This window comes from Pseudorasbora parva, chromosome 1 (genome assembly GCF_024679245.1).
Source record: "Pseudorasbora parva isolate DD20220531a chromosome 1, ASM2467924v1, whole genome shotgun sequence".
Lineage (NCBI taxonomy): Eukaryota > Metazoa > Chordata > Actinopteri > Cypriniformes > Gobionidae > Pseudorasbora > Pseudorasbora parva.
Genome location: NC_090172.1, coordinates 32680323 through 32702856, shown reverse-complemented (window position 1 = coordinate 32702856; position 22534 = coordinate 32680323). Strand labels below are relative to the sequence as shown.

The 22534-nt window shown below is 37.4% G+C and overlaps 1 protein-coding gene across 1 annotated transcript; it reads left to right on the top strand.

The window, feature by feature from the left end:
* The first annotated feature begins 16092 nt into the window (after window positions 1-16092).
* LOC137084123 (uncharacterized) lies at window positions 16093-20620 on the top strand. The gene is made up of 2 exons (XM_067450091.1): window positions 16093-16526; window positions 17781-20620. Exons 1-2 carry the CDS (start codon window positions 16463-16465, stop codon window positions 19679-19681), a joined length of 1965 nt encoding a protein of 654 aa, XP_067306192.1. The 5' UTR covers window positions 16093-16462; the 3' UTR covers window positions 19682-20620.
* Window positions 20621-22534: the final 1914 nt, after the last annotated feature.

Genomic DNA, 22534 nt, shown 5'->3' with positions numbered 1-22534 from the left:
TGTAAATAACTGAACTCTGCAGAACAGAATTAAGCACTCAAAACGAGTGACAACCATATTAGCTAGCCATTGAGTAACAAGACATAAAGGTTATGACTAATAAGAGCCACATTACAAGATTAGCATTTCCAAAGAAATGCCAGTGTTTGCAAGGCAGTATTAGGAGATATATTGAAGTAAGGAAGATCATCTGACAAATGTTTCTTCTGTTTTTGCTCATAAAATGAATGCTAACAACACAACACTGGACCCCATTTTTATTGTTTTATTGTTTATTTTATTTTGTGTTATTGAGTAAATTATGATGTATTTTCAATTTTTTTTTTTTTTTTTTTTTGCGGTGGAAGCTATCCTGTTTTCCAAAAAAGATAGCACATATGCAATTTATAAAGTGTTTTGTTCTGATCATGAATGGATTTCAAAAATATAATACTTACAGTATTTTTAGAAAAAACTCCTGACCGGAATGTCACCACCATATTGAGCAATACCATTGCAAAATCTAATAAATATGTTTAGTCTTCTTATTTCAGCTGTTTCCTTCAGGGGTTGCCACAGCGAATCATCTGCCTCCATCTGGTCCTATCCTCTGTATCCTCTTCTCTCAGACAGACTACCTTCATGTCCTCCTTCACTACATCCATAAACCTCCTCTTTGGTCTTCCTCTTGACCTCCTGCCTGGCAGCTCTAACCTCAGCATCCTTTTACCAATATATTCACTCTCCCTCCTCTGAACATGTCCAAAACATCTCAACCTGGCCTCTCTAACTTTGTCTCCAAAACATCTCACATGCGCTGTCCCTCTGATGTACTCATTCCTGATCCTATCCATCCTCATCACTCCCAAAGAGAACCTCTGAAAATCTTCAGCTCTGCTACCTCTAGCTCTTCTTCCTGTCTATTCCTCAGTGCAACTGTCTCCAAACCATACAACATCACTGGTCTCACTACGGTCCTGTACACCTTTCCTTTCATTGTTGCTGGTACTCTTGTATCACACAACAGACCTGACACTTTGTTTAATCTCTTTATTAGTTATTCAAGAAATTAACTGAACCGACTAGCACATCTGAATGAATCAAGCTTTCATACTTTCACTATAAAAAAGAGTACATGTAAACTTTCAAGATGCTAGTTTTATCAAACATTGTGACAGCAAACATTTAAAGCAGGAAAATAACTCGTCCCATCCTAATTACTGCACTAGACATATTTGCATTTCTCATAATAGTCAGTATATTTTTCTTTTCTATTTTAGTTTGCAGAGTTTATGGGGTTTAGAGAGTTTATTTAAGGTGCTCCTGCGGAGCTTTGTGAGGCACACTTACTTTATGCCCTGCCATCTGGAAATAATTGTGTTGCTTTAATTTAATATGTGCTATAGAAAAAAGTAGAAATTCAATAACCAAAAAAAAAAAAAAAAAAAAACAGTGAGTGGCTGATTGCGATAAACTGCTCTCAATACAAGCTGAATTTCTATTTACTGTGTTTAATCAACATAATGTGCCACAAGGCCACATCATCACTCAGTTCATATTTATTCGTATAATTTTCAGATGCATGGGGGCGCCATCAATCCCAGAGTGGCTGTGAGAGAGAGAGACTCGTATCCATCTATGCATCTCTCCACTCCACAACCTTTATTCTCTCTGAAAACAAGGGAAAACAAGAAGAAAGCTGAAAGAAATGAGAGCAGGGCTAAATTATGCACAATGGGGATATCTATTTTGCTGTTTTCTTACAAGATAAGGGCTCTTTTTTTCAGCCTTTGTTATTAACTGTTTGCCCATGGGGTAATTAGTAAAGCAAAGGATGAAGGAATACATACCTGTGTATAGTTCAAAACAGGTTTTTCTCTTTAAAGATGGGATCTCACGGCAGGCTAAACTGGGTCTGGCAATATGCAGCCTGAAACCAACATTAACTTGTGACCAATTTAATCCAACACATTTACTTACATTCCTGTAATCAGATTATGTTAAAGCATAGGTGGCTTGGTATTTGACAAAAAAGAAAAAGGATTGTATTATTTTGGATTCACTCTAAAAATGGCTGGGTTAAAAACAACCCAATTGACAACTCAGCTCTGGGTAAATGTCGGACAGAACACTTGGTTAAATTAACCCAGTGGCATTTTAACCCAGCAGGGTGGGCTGTTGAGAACCCAAAATGTAGTCAATTTTTACCATTAATCGATTTGCTATTCTGGGTTATTCTTGCTGGGTTGTTCTTAAAATGTCTCCTGTGCATTAGCCTACTGTAAAACTAGACAGTCATGAAAGACCAAATGAAGATTGCATGTTTAGACTGTTAAAACAATAATTTTTATTGCTTGACAAATGGTGCAATACACAAATGTGTTAAAATTAGCAACAATGACAACTACAAACCTAATACGGCATTTCAGAATGTTTGTAAACATTCGGCACAAAGATACTTCCGGGTGGCAGAACACGAGTGGCTTCTACTGACAAACTGAAGAGATCAGCCGGCTTCTGTAAACAGTTACATAGTTAAGATCATTGTTGTTGATTAAAGTTGAAACTACGACAAAAACGTGTTGTGTTTGGGGTTGTGCCGTCAGATATACAGCAAAAGGTGTAGGATTGTATCGATTTCCTTCAGAAAAAAGTAAATACATCTAGCAAAACCTGTGGGTGAGGAGCCGAAAGCGAGTGCACGTCGTCAAAAGTGACGCTACAGAGAAGTATTTTCAAAACGGGCCATCTACAAAATCATAGCAGAGCATTATTATCTTCAGCTGGGGAAATTCAAGACTAATATTAGTAAACTTTAGATCTCTTTTAAAGATTGAACTCATTGCCAGTCACTGTCTGAAGTAAAATTAGGAAGAGACTTCTAGTGTCATGTAGGCTACTGATCGAATGTCAACGGAAGAAATAGGAAAAGCAAAACATAGTTGTAGGCTGATGAATGATTGATGTGTGTACCACATTGGTTTCTTTATCACCGCGAGTTTAATTTGAGTGAATGCCTAACGTTAGCGGAGTAGCGCTAGTGTACAGCACGCTATCCTTTTGACCGTCAGAAGCTCACGTCTGTGCCATCTGATCCAGCCCCGACCGAGCAACAGAAAACGATCATAGCCTTTTTAGTTAGATAACAGGGTAATAGACCATCTACGATAGCTAACATATTTAAGTCAAACAGCAACAGTCACTTAAATAACTACTCAATGGTAGGCTGAGGCTCATTTAAAAATTATGGTAGTAGACTAGCGCTACATCTACTGGAGCAAGGTTAGGCATTTCATGTATTGCCTGAATTAATGAATCAGTAATATATCAATAATCATGTTAACTATGTCTGAATCCCAAGCAATTTACTAGCGTTGCCATAGGAATGCTTCGGCTTTTGCCACCCGGAAGAACGTTTATTACTGTTGTGACGTCATTGTGAATTGTCGCATATATTCTGTCAATTTATTCACACTTAAATTGAACTTTTATTTTGACGGGTTGCCGTGACCTTTGAGTGTCTGTGTTCATGATATGACAGTTTTCTCAAATGAAACGGTAAATTCTCATGTCCTCAGTGACACGGCAGAGGCGAAAAGACAGCGAGCGGCGCCCCTGTCAATCACACAGAGACACAAAACATGGAAGAGTAATATTTAAATAGTATTTAATATACAGACACTGGTATATATTCGGCTACAGTCTGGATCCCTGCGTGACGCGGCTAAACGCAGCTGCAGGACCGAATTAATATAGTCTACTTTTTTAAATTTCAGTATGTACTTAGTACCGAAGTACCGGTACTTGTGACATCCCTACACAAAACCATGGTTCATTTTCGTAAGATCATGGTTCCGTGTAATCACAAACTGTTCTATCGTCTGACATGAGTCATTAACGTACATTTCATCGGATACTGAGGTAAAACTTTGTCTGTATGGGAGTAGTCGTCTTAACATCATGTAAGCTTAAGAATTGCTGCTGCTGCGAAGAAAAAAACTATAATTATGCTAAATAAATGTTTATTAATGAAAACATATAAACTTATCTTAAAACATCTGCAACCAGTGGCTTAGCCTTTTGCATTGTCCTTTCAAAATGACAGTTTGGGAGCGAATTTAAACGAATCAAGGAGGGAAGCACATCAGGGTCCCCACGGAGTCATAAAAAGTAGGTCCCCGCGGAGTCAAAAGGGGGGGGGGGGGGGTTCATGCATACTGACCTTTTTACAATGTTAAAGACTTGGATTCCCATCCTAAACATAGACAAAGTTTCAAAAACTAATGTTGGACGTTTGATGGAGTATTTCTGTTAAAAATACTCCTTCCGGTTTCTCACAGGTTTCTGAGAGTTTTTTTCCGAGTATGGCTCGGTTTGACGTGAACAGAGCGGAAGGACCTTGTATGGGCCGTATGGGCTCTTCTCCCGGTAGGGTGCGCTCGCGTGACTAGAGCGAGAGAGGAAATGCACGCCCATAAACACTCTTTCAAGGTGCAGATCCAGTCATCGGTGAACACTTGTGATGCACCCTATGGTCGCGCCGCGCTCCACTTTATTCCTATGGATGACGTCAAGCGACTTCAACGCTTCAGCACAGCATTCCGGAAAGGCAGCGCTGCATTTGAACCGATTTGAACGCAGAAATGACGGGAAGCTTCATAACATCGCTTCAGTCGCGTCTAAAAGTGGATCTCCACCGTTCACTGTTGTCAGGACTTCACCAAATCATACCAAAGAAGTGTGTTTTTGACGGAGCGGTCCCAGCGATAAAGGTTCGGTCCTGCTTTGGAAGCAGCCGGTGAGTAAAACTGCTTCAAATGTCTGTGCTCTTGGCTATCGTCATGTGAGTAAACATCAGTAGACGACACGATCACATGCTTCGTCATTCAAATGGGCTAATGGACTCTATTGTTGTTCTATGTATAACGTTACACTAGTCTGACGTGCAACACCGTTTTGCTTGCTACTGCTAAGGTTTAGTCGCATACAATAGTCCATAAACTGAATCATGTCCTCATAAACTGCGATGTGACAGGCCACTAAATACAGTACATAACACAGAGACGGACGTCCTGCTGCTGCTGTTTCTCCTGTTCAATTTATTTCAGCCTCCGAATGATTCTGGATCATATATCTATTAGCTGAGATCAATAGCGATGGGCTTCTCCACGCTTGAGGACGTCACCGCTTTGCGCTCGTCATTATTTAGCTCCACCCACACGATACACCTCCAGGCGCTCGTTTTTTTCCGGAAAGACTCGGTACAGCCCATATTTCTTTTATAAATATAATAAAACTAAAGACTTTTCGGAGATATGAAGGATGCAATACTACTCTATAGGTACTCAAGATTGACATGTGATTGACTGAAACTGAGTGTTTCACCCCCCCCCCCTAAATAATGTTAAACAGGTCTTAATTTTCCTACGTCCATGTAACACAACCTCATTGAAATGCTCTCGCCTCCCGTGTGTGTGTGTGTGTGTGTGTGTGTGTGTGTGTGTGTGTGTGTGTGTGTTTGTTTGTTCCGTGGTGTTTGTAGTTCTTTCTTTCGCCAGACCAACTATTGTTTGCTCTATTACAACTACAAATTAGACAAGCATGCAACTTATATTGCAGCCAATCAGCTTTCGTGTTATTGGCACTAGCCTCTTTCTGATCGTACCCCATAGATGCATAAAACTGATTTTATTTTTCAGCTGAGTCTGACGGTTCTTGTAGTTCCGCGACCGTGAACGCGAATCTTTCTCAGCATCTTGCTTAATGACCAAATAAAAGTATAATATACCCGATTGCACTAAAATAGTTAATAACAGTGATGTAAACGCCGAACTCCGATGTCAGGCTGCGTGTGTTTGCTGCCTGTCAGCGCTCGCGCGAGTGTATTGAATGTGTTATTTTTATGCTCATTAGCCTAACGTTACTCCTGAACGATCAAATATACAGATTATGCATATGTTGATATCCTGATTTGAGTTAAACAAGTTTGGGACGTGTCAGTAAGTATCTGCACATTAGTAAGTTCTCAAATTGAAAGCAAACTAATATAGCCTAACAACAACATAAATGGGGAAACAACACTTACACTTAAAGGAACACTCCAACTTACTTTGCTACATTTAGATATGTGGGGAAATGCATTTTAAGCTAAGCTAGCGGCGACCCTGCCAAACTAAAACAATGCATGCACTGAAACAAATGCATTTGCCCACATATCTAAATGTCTAAAGAAGTTGTCTAAGCCCTATTTCTAAAAACGGTGGTATTTTCCTCTTTGTAGATATGCATCTGTATGGTGTATTTATTTGTCCTATTGTCATTTGTTTAAGTATATATTTCATTACTGACTGATTACTTGATTACGTAATTACTTGAAAACTTTTTACTTATATTAAGCAATTATTGCTGTGGTTTACTTTTAAGATGTTGGTTATATTTCCCACCCCAAGCGATCGTGCTATTAAAGATTTTTTGTTTGTGTAATAGGCCTACCAAACAAGATTCATGCATTTTGTCAGTTTTATTGCCATGTGTGACTATTGTGCATCTAACATAATTATATGGTTAATGTTGCATCCTAATTATAAAAATAAAATAAAAAATGCAAATTTATGGAAGTGACCAAAAAAAAAAAAAAAAATTGGTCAAAATTTTATATATATATATATATATATATATATATATATATATATGGACCCACTTTATATTAGGTGGCCTTAACTACTATGTACTAACATTGTAATTAATCATTTGATACAATGCACTTATTGTATACATACATGTTTTTACATTGTACTTACATTTTAAAAATACCTGCATGTAATTACGTCTGTAATTAATTTCTGTAGTTGTATGTGTAGTTACACAGTTGGCACTTCCTTTACAGCTAACCCTACCCTTAAACTGACCCACACCACCACACCTGTCCCTAACTCTACCCGTATCCCACCTCAGTATCAGCAAAAGTGCTTTACAGTACAATATGAACACAGTAAGTACATTGTACTTATTTTTTGGTGTAAGTACATAGTACTTAAGGCCACCTAATATAAAGTGGGGCCATATATATATATATATATATATATATATATATATATATATATATATATATATATATATATATATATATATATATATATATATATATATATATATATATATATATATATATTGCGTGATATAGGTATTAAATTTTATTCATAATGGTCTTAAAAAGGTCTTAAAAAGTCTTAAATTTGACTTGGTGAAACCTGCAGATACACTGGCACGTGAAACAACCAAGTGCTGGGTAGAATCAACCAAGTATTGCGACCCCGCAGGTTTAACCCAACGACTGGAAATTTGAAACTACAATGGTGTTTAAAATGTGATCAAATAAACCAACAAAAATTACCCAACAGCTTAACCCAGCATTTTGGGTTAAAAAACAACTCAGCATTATTTAAAGTGTTGTAATTATTATTTTAATCATCTAAACAGGATAAATTTATGTGATGCTTCTAATTCTTCATGAAAGGAGTGCTTTCCATTGATTGATTGATTGATTGATTGATTGATGTTTCAAGCAATCAACCTACTTAAAAGTAGATAATTAATTATACCAAGAACTTTCATCACATTTTGGATGAATCATGGTTGTGACATGACAAGAATATATAATATTTATATGACAATAATATATATATATATATATATATATATATATATATATATATATATATATATATATATATATATATATATATATATATATATATATATATATATATATATATATATATATATATATATATATATATATATATATATATATAATAATTGATGCTCAGAGTTGAACTTTGAGTATGCATATGCTAAAATCTATGCCAACGATCATATTTACTGTATAAAGATAGTGCCATGTCAGGTTCTAAAGAGACTTATGCACTTTTTGTGACAAAAAATGAGTAATGCAGGTGGCTATTTAAAAACCGAAGCAGTTCTTGCCACTCCCCATTCTCAAGTAAAGGATTTGGACGTTGACTGGTGATCTTTTATATGTTAGTGACATTAGACAACGCTTACAAGGTGGATATCTGAGATCTGCATTGATTCGCTCTCTGAATCACAAAGAAATCAAGAAATTATCTTCAGATAAACTTTTTGAATAAAATGAGGCTCCAGGGCCTGTGTGGCCTTATTGAACTTATAGCAGGTAAAATATGGAAATATGACCTTCAGGATGAGGGCTGGCTTTGATATTGCCTGGTTTTTAAACGTTAAGCAAATATCATACAATGTTAACAAGTAGGGACAAGGATGTGAAAACTTCCAAAAGGGATATATTATATAAAATCAAATACTTTAAACTGTACATTGTGTAAAAAAAAAAAAAAAAATCCAAGTGAACATCTCTGATTGATTTCATCAAAGTGGTAATGTTGCTATTTAAAAACAAAAAACTAGTGGCAGATTGTGTTAAATGTTTTGTCCCATGTCTCCAGAATCAGTGAGCAAACACACTGCACAGATATATTATTCATTGTTTGTGTTGTCATTGCTAAATAATACATATTATATTAGTCCTATAGGCCTTGTATTAGTCCAATAGATTCTCTCAGCTATTTCATAGCAGAACAACCACAGCTAAAATATCCAACCACCTCAAACAGCATAACACTCTTGTGCAAATGTGCAAGAATACAACAAATAAACATTACAAAACAATACAAAAAACATGTATGTTTGGTAACACAAATATTTGATTTATTGATACAGATAAGAGTAATGCATGTAAAATAAAATAAAATAAAATAGCCAAAAGCAAAAAAAATAAAAAATAAAAAATAAAAACAAATATATTAGTTAGAACTCATAAACGATAGCTGAGGAATTAAAGGTTGTCAGTTTTCCACTGTATACTGTTACTGATGCAATGGAGAGCAACATTATGCATGATTCACACTTTTGGATAAGCTTTTTCATAACAGTATAAACACAAATAAACTTCTTTATCATTAAAGGTAAATACCTATAGATTTGTTTCTTCAACCTTTCTATAGTTAGTCTATTTATTTTTCTTTAAACCTACAGGGTTATGTTTACAGCCCAATGTCCTGAAGAAATCCACAAACCTGATCTTTATTTAGGATTCCCTGCTATATTAAATAAATAAAATGTAATTTTCCTGTGCAAATATGTGTGAAATTAAATACACAAAAAGGGACGGCTTTACAGTCGTCAGATTTATCCTGGCCATATTTACTTATTTCAAAGAATGTTCAGCTGGCAACAGAGAATGTGGCTTAAGACATTACATCTCTGAACGACCATAGAAATTGTACAGTGCAATTTTGTAAGGATGGGCTTACTTGTAAACCAAAGAGAGATGTATCAGGATGTAAAACATTTAATACATTTAAACAGGAACACACAAAGTGTGTTTGCACTTTGACATCAGATAGCAACTCTTATAAATCACACGTTCCCAATGCAAACTTAGACTGACATGCAGCATTTGCATATGATGGATGTTGTAATATAGTAAGATAGTAAGAGGACTTCCAGTTTTGATCATTGCAGATTATTACGGTAGTAATTGCATTGAAATCCATCATTTTCAATGAACGTATTTTTTTTTTCTTGGTTGTTCTTTCTCTCTGTCTTAGTTACAGGTACTAACAGAATCACCAAACATTGCTTTCTTTAAAAAAAAATGGTACTATTAATAGTTATGGGTGAAGAATCAGAATGAATTTACAGAAAAAAAATAACAATGGAAAACAGAATGTATTATTAGATGAGTAGGAGCAGAATACACTGGATTACAAAAGTTTGGAGTGCTCCAGTTTATACCCTCTTTAAAAAAAAAAAAAAGTCTTGGCAATAAAGGGCCCTAATTACATCAAGCGCAAAGTGTTTTTTGCTAGTTTCCTTGCAGGTTTTTGTTGGTCAATGTCACAGTCTATTTCAGTTGCTTCAAAATAGCAACACGCCAACAATGCGCTTGAACACACCTTGTTTTCAGACCAGCACGCCAATGGCCTCACAAATAGCCACAAATGCATAAATGCAAATTTGCTATTTAAACAAATGATAAATGCGTATATAACTGCAATGTATTTTGTGTTATTTAAAGGGTGTGTTAGTAATGTGTGCCTATAGGCGGGTGCATACACTTACACACACAGGGACGTGCTGTTGCACAAATGTTTTTTTTAAATATTACAAATAAAAGGATTACAATGTAAAATATCATTATTGTATACACTCACTGTAAAAAAAAAAATATATATATTTTTTGGTGCCCTAGAATGATTTGAAACAATATGTTAAATTGTTCTCTGATATCTACATAGAGGGTATTTTGCTTATTTAAGGGCAAAAATTGTACAGTTATAGTTTTACAGGTCCACTTACAACCCTATAAATTGTCCCTAGGATGTAATGCTCTGTTTTTGCCTTATTTGGAAGAGTCATGAATATTAATGTTGAGCTCTGCTCTGATTGGTTTATTTCAGCAGCTCACAGCTCATAGCAGTTCTGCTGCTCAGCTCGTGAGTCCTGACCGTCCTGACAGAACACAGACCGACTGAATGACACTTTAAACAAAACATCTCTAATGGAGATTGATTAAATGCAGCTTACTTGTTTATTTTGGTGTTTTCAGATCATCCGCGCATGAGAAAGAGCTTGCGTGTTTGGGTCAGTAATTACATTTCAGTAATTAAAGGGGGGGTGAAACACCCAGTTTCAGTCAATCTCATGTCAATCTTGAGTACCTATAGAGTAGTATTGCATCCTTCATATCTCCGAAAAGTCTTTAGTTTTATCATATTTATAAAAGAAATATAGGCTGTACCGAGTCTTTCCGGAAAAAAACGAGCGGCTGGAGGCGTATCGTGTGGGCGGAGCTAAAGAATGACAAGCGCAAAGCGGTGACGTCCTCAAGCGTGGAGAAGCCCATCACTATCTCAGCTAATACAGATAATGATCCAGAATCAAATCTGAGGGAGAAATAACTTGAACAGGAGAAACGGCAACATCAGGATGTCCGACTCTGTGGTATTTTAGTTACTGTATTTAATGGCCTGTCCACATTTCTGTGTCTTTACTCACAGTTTATGAGGACATGATTCGGTTTATGGACTATTGTATGCGACTAGACCTTATATGTAGCAAGCAAAACGGTTTTGCACGTCAGAATACTGTAACGTTATACAGAGAACAACAATGGAGTAACCGTTAGCCCATTTGAATGACGAAGCACGCGATCGTGTCGTTTACTGATGTTTACTCATGCGTCCATAGCCAAAAGCAGAGACATTTGAAGCAGTTTAAGTTAACTCACCGGCTGCTTCCAAAGCAGGACCGAAGCTTTATCGCTGGGACTGCTCCGTCAAAAACACACTTCTTTGGTATGATTTGGTAAAGTCCTGACAGCAGTGGCGTGTAAATCCATTTTGAGACGCAACTGAAACAATGTTGTGAAGCTTCCCGTCATTTCTGCGTTCAAATCGGTTCAAATGCAGCGCTGCCTTCCCGGAATGCTGTGCTGAAGCGTTGAAGTCGCTCGAAGTTACCCATATGAATAAAGAGAAGCGCGGCGCCACATAAGTGTTCACGGACGACTGGATCTGCATCTGAGAGACTGTTTACGCCGTGCTCTAGTCACGCGCGCGCGCACCCTACTGGGAGAAGAGCCCGTACGGCCCATACAAGGACCTTCCGCTCTTATTAACGTCAAGTAGACCCAAACTCGAAAAAAACTCGCCGAAACTTGTGAGAAACCGGAAGGAGTATTTTTGACACAGAAATACTCCATCAATCGTCCAACATTAGTTTTTGACACTTTGTCTTGTTTAGGATGGGAATCCAAGTCTTTAACAGTGTAAAAAGCTCAGTATGCTTGAAACAGCATTTCACCCCCCCCCCCCCTTTAAATCCCCCAAACAGAGCTTTTCTGTGAAAAAAAAAAAAAACTATTCCTAAACATGTCCAATCTGGCAAGCATATGCACACGAGCTCTCTCTCGCGCGCGTGCGGATGATCTGAAAACACCAATAAACAAGTAAGCTGCATTTCAGCAATCTCCATTTGAGATGTTCTGCTTAAAGTGTCATTCAGTCTACATTTTAGACTTGTCTTTTTTTGTCAATGATATTGCATGTTTATAAAACGTTAGTCACAATGTAGGCTACGCAGTGTCTGTGATGTACTCTGAACAAGCATGCGGAAACATCATTAGCCTACTTCAGTTCTCAAAAATATAAAAATATAACTTATATTTTTACAAAATGAATAGCCTTGTCAAATGTTGTTTTAACTTTTGTGGAGGAAAAGGTGACGTTTGCTGGAAGGATCGAGTGAACGATCTACAAGCAATGTATAGATACGTTTGGATTTTGTAATACAAAATAATATTAACCTTTGTCATTAGACACACTATTTAATTTAGTATTGTACTTGGAGTTCCCATTCAGGGAACTCGAGCTGCGTCACCGCTTTGGGAACACCTCTGCATGATTGCGTCGTGAAGCACGTATGTAATCAGTCCAATGGAGAGACGGAACGTCATAGGCGGGTGACGTCATTGACCCGGAAACTATAAAGCCTGCCAGCAAACACACACCCCAGCTTCTGTTGCCTTCAACAAGCGCTTTATGTTTCATTGTCCAAACTGTCTCTGTGTTGTGTCTGAGTACAGACTTTGTTGATTTTTTCACAAAATACACACATTACTGACAGTGAGAGATTATGGTGACCGAATAGCCATTCATACGGTGTGTTCCTCCCTGCTCGCGCTTCCTTACGAGCGGGGATACACACCCGATGTCCGTTGTTTGTTTGATTCGGCTGCGTCAGTTCAGCCTGACAATGAACATGTTTGGACAGATGCAAATGTTGGGGGCGTGCATATAAATGATCCCCAACGCTTACGTCACAGTTGGGTTTATGTTGAGAAGATTTTTTTTTTCTGTGGTGTTTTTGATTTTCGAGATTTACATAAGAAGTAGGAGGCAATGGTGTTTGAGACTCACAGTATGTAATGTCCATGTACTGAACTCGTATTATTTCACTATGGAAAGGTAATTACATTTTTCATTCTAGGGCACCTTTAAAAAATAAGTTACCTGGTTGCCTTAAAATTGTTAATTCATTAAAATAAAAAAAATGAGTTAATAAAATGAACATTTTTTGAGAGTCGACAACCTTTTATTCAAATATTATTAAAAGATTTTGTAAGCATATTGGGTAGTTGTGTGTGTTTTATTTATTTTTTATTTGTGATGACGCAGTGAAACATGCCAAATTATGCTATTTTCATGATTTATCAAAAAAAAAATTTATGTGGTTCAGATACAATAATATTTAGAGTTTCTATTTATTAAACCAATTTTTCATTGTGTCAACTCAAATGTTTAATTTCAATAAACTCAACATTTTAAGGCAACCAGGGGACTTACTTGTTTAAGTTAAACCAACAATATTTTTTTACAGTGCTGTAATAAATAAATAAATAAATAAATAAATAAATAAATAAATAAATAAATAAATAAATAAATAAATAAATGTCTCCAATTGAACATTTTCTAGTGACTGATCACATCTAAATTTTTCAGTTGGCCGAATTTGAAATTCTGTGTGGATTGATGCAATTTAATTTACAGAAATATTATATATATATATATATATATATAGAGAGAGAGAGAGAGAGAGAGAGAGAGAGAGAGAGAGAGAGAGAGAGAGAGAGAGAGAGAGAAAGAGAGAGAGAGAGAGAGAGAGAGAGAGAGAGAGAGAGAGAGAGAGAGAGAGAGATAGATAGATAGATAGATAGATAGATAGATAGATAGATAGATAGATAGATAGATAGATAGATAGATAGATAGATAGATAGTCAAAATGGATATCCAATGTATGTATCAGAATTACCTATTAGCAGTGCTGATGAATTAAGACACACATTTGGCAAGACACATGTATTCAAACTGACATGTCAGGTTGAGGGTGTCTATATTACACCATGTAAATAGCAATCTAGCCATGGTAAATAGCAAACCATGGCACAAGTGTAACTGGCTCTTAAAGGTCCACTGGAATCAAAACTTAAGTTTTTTAGCTTTTAGTATGACTGTTAGCCTTAAAGTTATGAATAAGCTGGTATGTTCCAAAACTATGACAACATTTGCTTTTAGGAGCTATAAGCATTCAAAATTTACAGTCTGCCACTTACGTTAAAACGAATCTCAGATTTTGGTGACATCATCGCAGACTTCACTTTCTCGTCAAATCTTCTGTCCAATCAAAATGCTCTCTAGATTCTAAAGCCCACCCCCTTACACTGCTGAAGCTGCGGCTGAAATCGGTCAGTTGTTAACACACATTTACTAATTTCTACATGGTGAAAGGCACATCGCACACTATATATGTGATAGGAAATGATTTAGTGTAAATATGCTTTAATATGAGGCAAATTAAGTCTGTTTACACGTTAGTTTCACGCACCGCAGCAGTGCATACACCCCAACGGCTCAGGTCTAAATTTAGGCTACAAACACGAGAGCGCAGCGCGGATCATATGCGCGAGTCCGCACAGACAACAAACATATCGACCCATTTGAATTCTGCACAGAATGCTGAATTTCAAAGCGATATGGAGGAGATAATGATGGTAAACAGTGTTAGAGGAAACTGGCTTTACCAAACAGAGAAAGGTCCGCTCTTGCGCTCTAGTCAAACTATATATTAACGAAATGTTATTGGCTGTTTCAAAAAAGGGGAGGAGCTGCTAACAGCTGAAGCCGTTTCAGGGGAAATTACGTCAACACATTAAATAATGCGACGCGTTTCAAGGTACTTCAGTGGGCCTTTAAAGGGAACGGATCTGATTGTTTTTGTTTTTTTGTATGTTATGCCCAAAACACCCTTAACTCATTAAGGGAATAGGGACAACCCTTTTAAGTCATGCACAGACCATTTTCCCCGTTTCTTAAACTAGCAAAAGTGTATTCGGACACACCCTTACTTCGGACACACGTGCACTTGTTAACATATAGGCCCTGTCCCAAATGGCACACTTCATGTGCACTTTCGGTCTTGTGGACTTACAATGTGCACGTGTCTGTTAAGTCCACAAGACCGTAGGTTGTCAAATTCGTCATTTAAGCTTAAAGAAGGGTGCTTGTTTTTATTTTATTTTTTACAGTGCAAACATACTGTGTGAAAATGATAAAGATCCAGCCTTTATAAATGTGCTTAGAACCTCTGCTGGGTTAAACAGAAAAACACAATTCTCGTTCACATTTCTTAAAGCATGATTCTCTAACCTCAAACCTTCTTATGGTCACTGAAATTTACAATCTTGAAATAATAAAACACTTTTCAGCACAGCACGTATCAGTAAAGAGGATTGTGTTTATTCACTGGTGCAAAAGGAATTTCTTAAACTTTATATTGCATTAAAATTTAAAGCATTCAATACAATGTATCTAATGTTCTACAAAACTATCACTATTTGCAATTGCTGCTACAAAGGTTAGGGTTAGCATTATGCTTAATGTTAAGGGTAGAGTCAATGTAGGACTTCAAATAAACAGTGTATGAATACCATATGTAAACTACACAAGACCTTTTGCAAAACAGGCATTGCCATCCAACTCACAAAGACATCAAATAAAATAATAATTCACAAAATAATGACATTACACATTTGTAAGCAACTGACAAAGAAAAATATTGATTCAGTATTTAGATAAAATATTTAGATAAAATAGTCATTCGCAAAAATACATTTCAACTGCTTGGTATTAACAGAAAGGAAAATTAATAGACTTATTAATAAACAATTCAATTCATTTAAATTAAATCAAGATATAACTTTATCTTTAATAATATTTAAACTAAACACTATTTTAGATAAGTAGGGCTTACTTCCTTAGGGATATTCTAGGGAAATAATACTTTTTTTTTTCTTTTTTTTTTGGACTTTCTTTATACTCATGACAGGATAAACGGAATGAGACTTATATTTGGCCTTGAAAGACTTTGGACTTTTGACAAAAGACTTAAGAGACTCGGACTTTGCATTACATTAGAACATACGTGTGGACATACTATAGCCACCCACAGCCCTATTCTGCCCTACAAAACAAAAAGGCAGTAACTGCATTTTTGGTCAAAAATGAGTTATTATCATTTTCATGACATTCAAGGCATCCTTTGTTATGTGACAAAAAATATTATCTCAAATGTGTGTCGTTTTGGTGAAAAATGGTAGTCGTTTGTACAGTAACTGCAAAAAGGCCTAGTGAAACAAAGCATGAGTACAGTAACATCCATTACTGTATTCTTGTTTTGTTTTACCCAACAAAAAATAACCGTGTTGCTACGCAGCGCAGTTACTGTTTCCATGGTGAACACACACAGCTGATTTAGCGGCATCCTCACGAGACGGTTTTAACATTTGCGATTTCACCCTTCTAACTTCCCACAAATTTTGTTTGAGATGGCACAAAGCAGGGGAAAGAAGATGGTCGAACTGGCGTTGAAAAGAAAATACCCGGAGAATGGTAAGTAACAGTGACAGATTAAACATTTAGAGGCTAGGCTATCACAATATAAACACCTGTCAGCCGCCAGGGCGGGACTTCCTCTCAGAGGTCCATTCAGAAAGCATTATGCTAATTAACAGGCGATGTTTCAAATAGCTTTGCTTACCTCCCCCTGATCCTCCCTGCTCCTAGCTGTAACTTTATCCTCTGTAACTTCACATCATCGCCGATGCCATGTCATCATTTTGTTGTTCATGACACAAAGTTATAATCCAATCAGCGGTGGAAAAATATTCAATAACTAGAAAAGCACTCGGAGAGCATAATAACCGCGGTCAATGTAGCATTACAAATTCCAAATGTCCCGTGTTCCGGATCACCACCAAAATGTAGTCATCTGTTCCTTGTCCTAATACCCATGTTGTCCGAAAATGTCATCCAAATCCGTACAGTACTTTTCGAATTATCTTACTAACGAACAGACAGAGAAACGGCAACAGGTGTCTGTTCAACTTAAAACGCACTCTCTTCGCGTCCGCTGTTTGAAGACTATGTCCGCTGTTTAAAGACTATGTCCGCTGTTTAAAGAAATTAGTGAGTTGTGAGCAAAACTGACACCTTTCTCTTTACTGTAAGCATCATGCTTTCAACAAAAACAAACTTCTGCAGAGCGAGTCGGCAGTTATTTACGACCCCCCTTAGCGCTCAGGCTCAACACATTGGTTCCTGTTCCTAAGCATTTATTTATTGCACGGTTTGTTCTTCTAAATATAAAATTATATATTTAATTTGGATTCCCCTTAATTATATTAACCTATGAAAATGTTTCCCTCTGCATTACTGCAAGCTTCTGTTTTATCCTATTATTGTAGGATAATACAACTTACAACCTAATGTAACTTATAAAGCCAGGCTGCGTTTTTTGTATGTTGGCTTTTCTTTCTTCATTTTCATTAAGGGTTAAAAATTATTAATTTATTATTGTGTTAGTCATTATTTAGGCATTTATTAATTAATTAAACTTTATTAAAATTATTCCCTGTACAATTAAATATTATGATATACAGACATCGATATATAGCCTACATATGTTGATCAGAGTGAAGATGTTGTCCTGTAGGTCCATATAATAATAATTAATAATAAATACTAATAATACTAATAATAATAATAATAATAATTTGTTGCAGTAGCCTACACAGACAGACAGACAGACACAGACAGATGTGGATTTACATTCATGCCACTAATTTTCTCTCTTTTTCATTTAAGATACACATGTAGGTATTCCATCAAAGAGGCAGCAAGTCCTGCCCCCCGCTGAAACAATGGAGTGGACCATCCTGGACACTTTCCTGGATACCACCAGCGTGGACAGCTTATATGATGACATTACAGACCTAGATTATGTCCCAACCCCTACGATGGCACAGACTGAAGTGGAACTTGGAGACCCAGGAGAACAAGTGCAAGAGCCCCAGCCAGAGCCCCAGCCAGAGCCCCAGCCAGAGCCACAGCCAGGGCCACAGCCTGATGTTGAATCACGTCGACCACCAATGAGAGAGCCATGTGGTGCCAAATGTCGAAGAAGGTGTACAGACCATATTTCAGAGGAAAGACGGAGGGAGATATGGAGTCAGTACTGGGAGATGACCTACACAGAAAGACGATCATGGATGTTTTACTCAGTTACCCCAATGCCAACCAAAAGAATAACAACCGGCCCAGAAAGTCGCCGTGGCCGCTCATTTATCTACCGCCTGCAAAACCAGAAAGGAGAGCCAAGACAGGTCTGCAAAATGTTTTTCCTGTCATCATTGGGCTACCACCCTAAAAATGACAGTCTCGTTATTTCCATGATGGGGAAGTCGAACACCAGGCCACTGGTTCCATCCAAGGACCAGAGAGGAAGGCAGGCTGCAGTCAACAAGATAGACGTGAAGACCCTTGATGACCACATTGAGTCCTTCCATCCTTGTGTGAGCCATTACAGACGGGAGCATGCCCCAAATCGACGGTACCTGCCAAGTGACATCACAATTAAGATGATGCATTCAGACTACCTGGATAAAGGAAACGCCTGCTCCTATGAAGCATACAGGAAGATGGTAAAAGACAAAAAAATCAGCTTTGCCAAACTTGGGGAGGAGCAATGTGAGGACTGTTTGGAACATGCAGAACATGTGAACTGCCACACAGGGGAGACTGAAAGCTCAGATTGCCCAGAGTGCCTAAGGTGGAACAAACATAAGCAGTCTGCCCTAGAGAGCCGCCAAAGCTACCAGGCAGATGCAGAGAGGGACTGGCCGGACATGACATCAGTTCGGAGTGTGGACCTCCAGAAGGTGATAATGCTGCCACGGATGCCAGGAGTCAAGTCAGCAGTATTTACTCGTCGCATCGTGGCATACCACGAAACATTTGCCTCAGTGGGGAAAAAAACAAACAAAAAAAACACCATCTCTGTATTGTGGCACGAGGGAATGGCTGGGCGAAGTGCCGCGGAAATTACATCAGCATATACAACTGCATTGGAGAAGGAGCGGGATGTACGCCACACCATATTCTGGGTGGACAACTGCAGTGCACAGAATAAGAACTGGTGCCTTCTATCCTCACTTGTCACTCTTGTGAACAGTGACACCATTTCACAGGAGGACATCACACTAAAGTTTTTTGAGAGGGGACACACGTTCATGAGCGCAGACAGTTTCCACCATGGTGTCGAGCAGCAAATGAGGAGCCGTCCAGGTGGTGTGGTCTACGACTTTGAGGACTTTGTGAGTGTTGTGGCAAGCTCCAACTCCAGGAAGGTGGATGTTATCAAATTGGAGAATGCCAATGTGCTAGATTGGAGGGATGGCCACTCCACCGTCAAGGTCAAGAAAGCGCAAGCACCAAAGCTTGGGGAGATGGCGGAGATACAGGTGCGGCGTGGCTCCAAGAGCCTCTTTTACAAGCTGTCCCATACGGAGAATGAATTTATGGAATTGGACTTCCTCATGAAGAAATTCTCGCTGAAGGTGCCCACTCTTTTGCGACCACAGAATAGAGGGGTTGAGGAGGTCAAGAAGAGAGACATCCTCTGTAATCTTTGTCACCTCATGCCACCAAACAGGAGGGTGTTCTGGTATTCCCTGCCTGTGAGCAATGTTTTGGAGGATGAGGAGTAATAACCATATGAAATGTGGTGTTCATCAATTATTTGTATTATTATTATCATCATTATTTATTTATTTATTCATTCATTCATTCATTCATTTATTTATTTATTTATTTATTTATTTATTTATTTATTTATTTATATATATATATACACACACACAATCTATTATTAAATGTATGTTTACTAATTTGAAATATCTGTCCCATGTATTCATTTCATTCAGTACTTTATGTTTATAAACCTACTGAAACAGATACTGCACCATATAAAATCATCAACTTGTTTATCTTAGTTATCATCATAAGAGTACAAAAAGCGTTAGAAACACTTAGGCAACATGATTTTGTTTTGCTCTGTTGAATTGGAGTTTAACTTGCCTATATTGCTCCAAAGAAAAGTTGTTTTGCAATGCTTTAACATGAATGTGATTTGTAGGTATAGCAGATACTACATTACAGATTGAGAAACACCCCCAGAGACACATTAATCTAATACTCACACATAATAATGTGGTCCTATTCAAAATAAATTGTCCCCATTTGGGCCTTGATACAGCTTAGCAATGTGAGACTTTAAGCAGCCGTTTCAGCACCAGAACAGCTTCCGGGTGGAAAATATTGACCTAAAATGGTCAAATTAATTTGGGTTTGGTATATCCATGTTCAGAAAAACAAATGGTTCCAATTATTTCAAATACAGTAAAATACAGTAATATATCTAACACACCCAGAGCCCAAGTTGTGGCAAAATAGTTCTTGGAGAATCTGTAGTTACTGCCTTTTTCCTTGGCATGGTGCCACGTTTTTGGTAAGTAATACAAAGCAAGAATACAGTAACTGCAAAATAGGGGTAAAATACCAAATTAAAAATGAGGATTGATATGTACAAAAATAAAACTAATATAAAGTAACAAAAAAGCCACATGTCCAATAATCTACCTACAACTACTTAGGCTGGATGACAGGATAACTTTAAAGTCATTTTTCTCAGTTCTGCACTCTGCGTAGTTACTGCCTTTTTGCTTTGTAGGGCAGAATTCTTCTCATCATCGTTGCCTGTCTACACTGTCTCTATGAATAACATTTTAAAAATGAAAATAATAATGCAAGTGGACCAAACAATTATTACTGCAACGACTCCACAGGCAGGCCTAAAAAGGGATAGTGTACTCATTAGTGTTCATAACGTCTACCAATAATTAATCGAGACAGTAACATGAAAGCACTGCAGACGCAAGTTCTTCTCTACCAGCTGTACCCAACCCATGATGTATGAACGTGCTAGAATTACCATATTTTAGGACCACAATTGCTACCTGAGCCAAATTCTTTATTTCTTCCTGACGCCTAAACAAACACAAGCTTACACACGGGCCCCTGTATTTGGTGAAAATGAACGTCCATAGCAATAAAAATGATGTATTGAGCAAAGGTTACTCTCCCTTTTAAATGCTAATTGTTCTGCCAACAGTATTCATTTGCCTGGGCTCCCAAAGGGCATGCATCCATTTTGTTTCCGCTCCAAGCAGATGTGGGGTCTCGTTTTTTTCTGTGTGCTTGTGCGTGCGCGAAAGAGCAGGATAGAGAAAGGGTGCATCCTCGTGTTTATGCATCATAATTAGTGGTGCCTTGTTCATCATCATAACTTAGCAAATCTAGAAAGCAGAAAGATGAGATGGTGTGTACAGATGGCAGCATGAATTCTACACAAAGACCTCTTCCAAAGCAACAATGGAATCATCACTTAAACTCTGGAGCTAAACAGTAATGAGGGTCACTTCTGCTCCCGGGCCCTGCCGCTGTACATTTCTTAAGGTTAAATGACATGACAGTGTTTAAGTAAGTCTTTCTCCTTAAAGGTCAAATGAATATTTTATCTTTGGCTTGGCTGGATGTATTGAAATGTTAATGTAAATACCACCGGTGCAGAGTCTGCAGGACAGCTTCAATAAAGGGAGGAATAGGAAAGGTCATATAATCCCATACCATTCTCTCATCCTCGTCGATGAACGCTGGCCTGTGCCATTGTTTGAGACAAAGATGAGTAAGCGACTCATTACCAAAATACATCAGATATATCTTCACTGGCGGGCCATCAGATGCACTTTGTGGGCTAAAGATCTACTTGTTAGAGTTAGTGAAGCTGAACAAAAGCTGACTAAAATTGTATGATTACCATCTACCTTTTTTTTCACTGGAACAAAATGAACCATGAGCTGCTAAATTCAGTTGTGAGGCAGACCTTCTAAAGTCTTCCAGTGAATTAACTTCTCCAGGCATTTATTTTTCCTGGGACCTTTCTTTTAAATAATGGTATATTAAAATAATGTAATGCCCTTAAAGGCAGAAGATAAACTAGATAAATGGTAACAAAAGGCTTATTACATGGAATCGTGTGACAATTTTGAAGACTGACCTTTGCAAATATAACAATTCTTTACAATTAAATGCTTTTTATTTTATTTTATTATTAATATAGTATTACACTACACCAGGAGTCAGCATATCTCAATAAACAAAACAAAAATTCTAATCTAGTCTAAAGGCCTATATATCCTTTAAAAATGTATTTATTTACACTGGTCATACAGGCATATTTCTTTTTAAAGAAAAAAAAAAAAGCAAAAAGTGATCCCCACCCTGGGGTCCACAAGTTCACAGGGAGAGCACAGGAGCTTATATGCTGCGAGGTCAAATATGGATATGAAAACCTTTTCATAGGTAGATTCTAGGAATACTCCAAATGACCGGCCACTGGTCGGAAACTGTTGGTAGTTACTCATTTTTGATTGGTCTGTCAGTTTGCCGATCACATAAACCGATCTCATTCTACAATGCAAACGATTTGATGCAAAGATCCA

What these genes read in the sequence shown, in the direction of transcription:
- LOC137084123 (XM_067450091.1), top strand. Translation starts at nt 16,463, where the DNA reads ATGGCACAAAGCAGGGGAAAGAAGATGGTCGAACTGGCGTTGAAAAGA. An exon ending in AAGAAAATACCCGGAGAATG is followed by an intron (nt 16,527 to 17,780) that starts GTAAGTAACAGT and finishes TTTTCATTTAAG; the next exon opens with ATACACATGTAGGTATTCCA.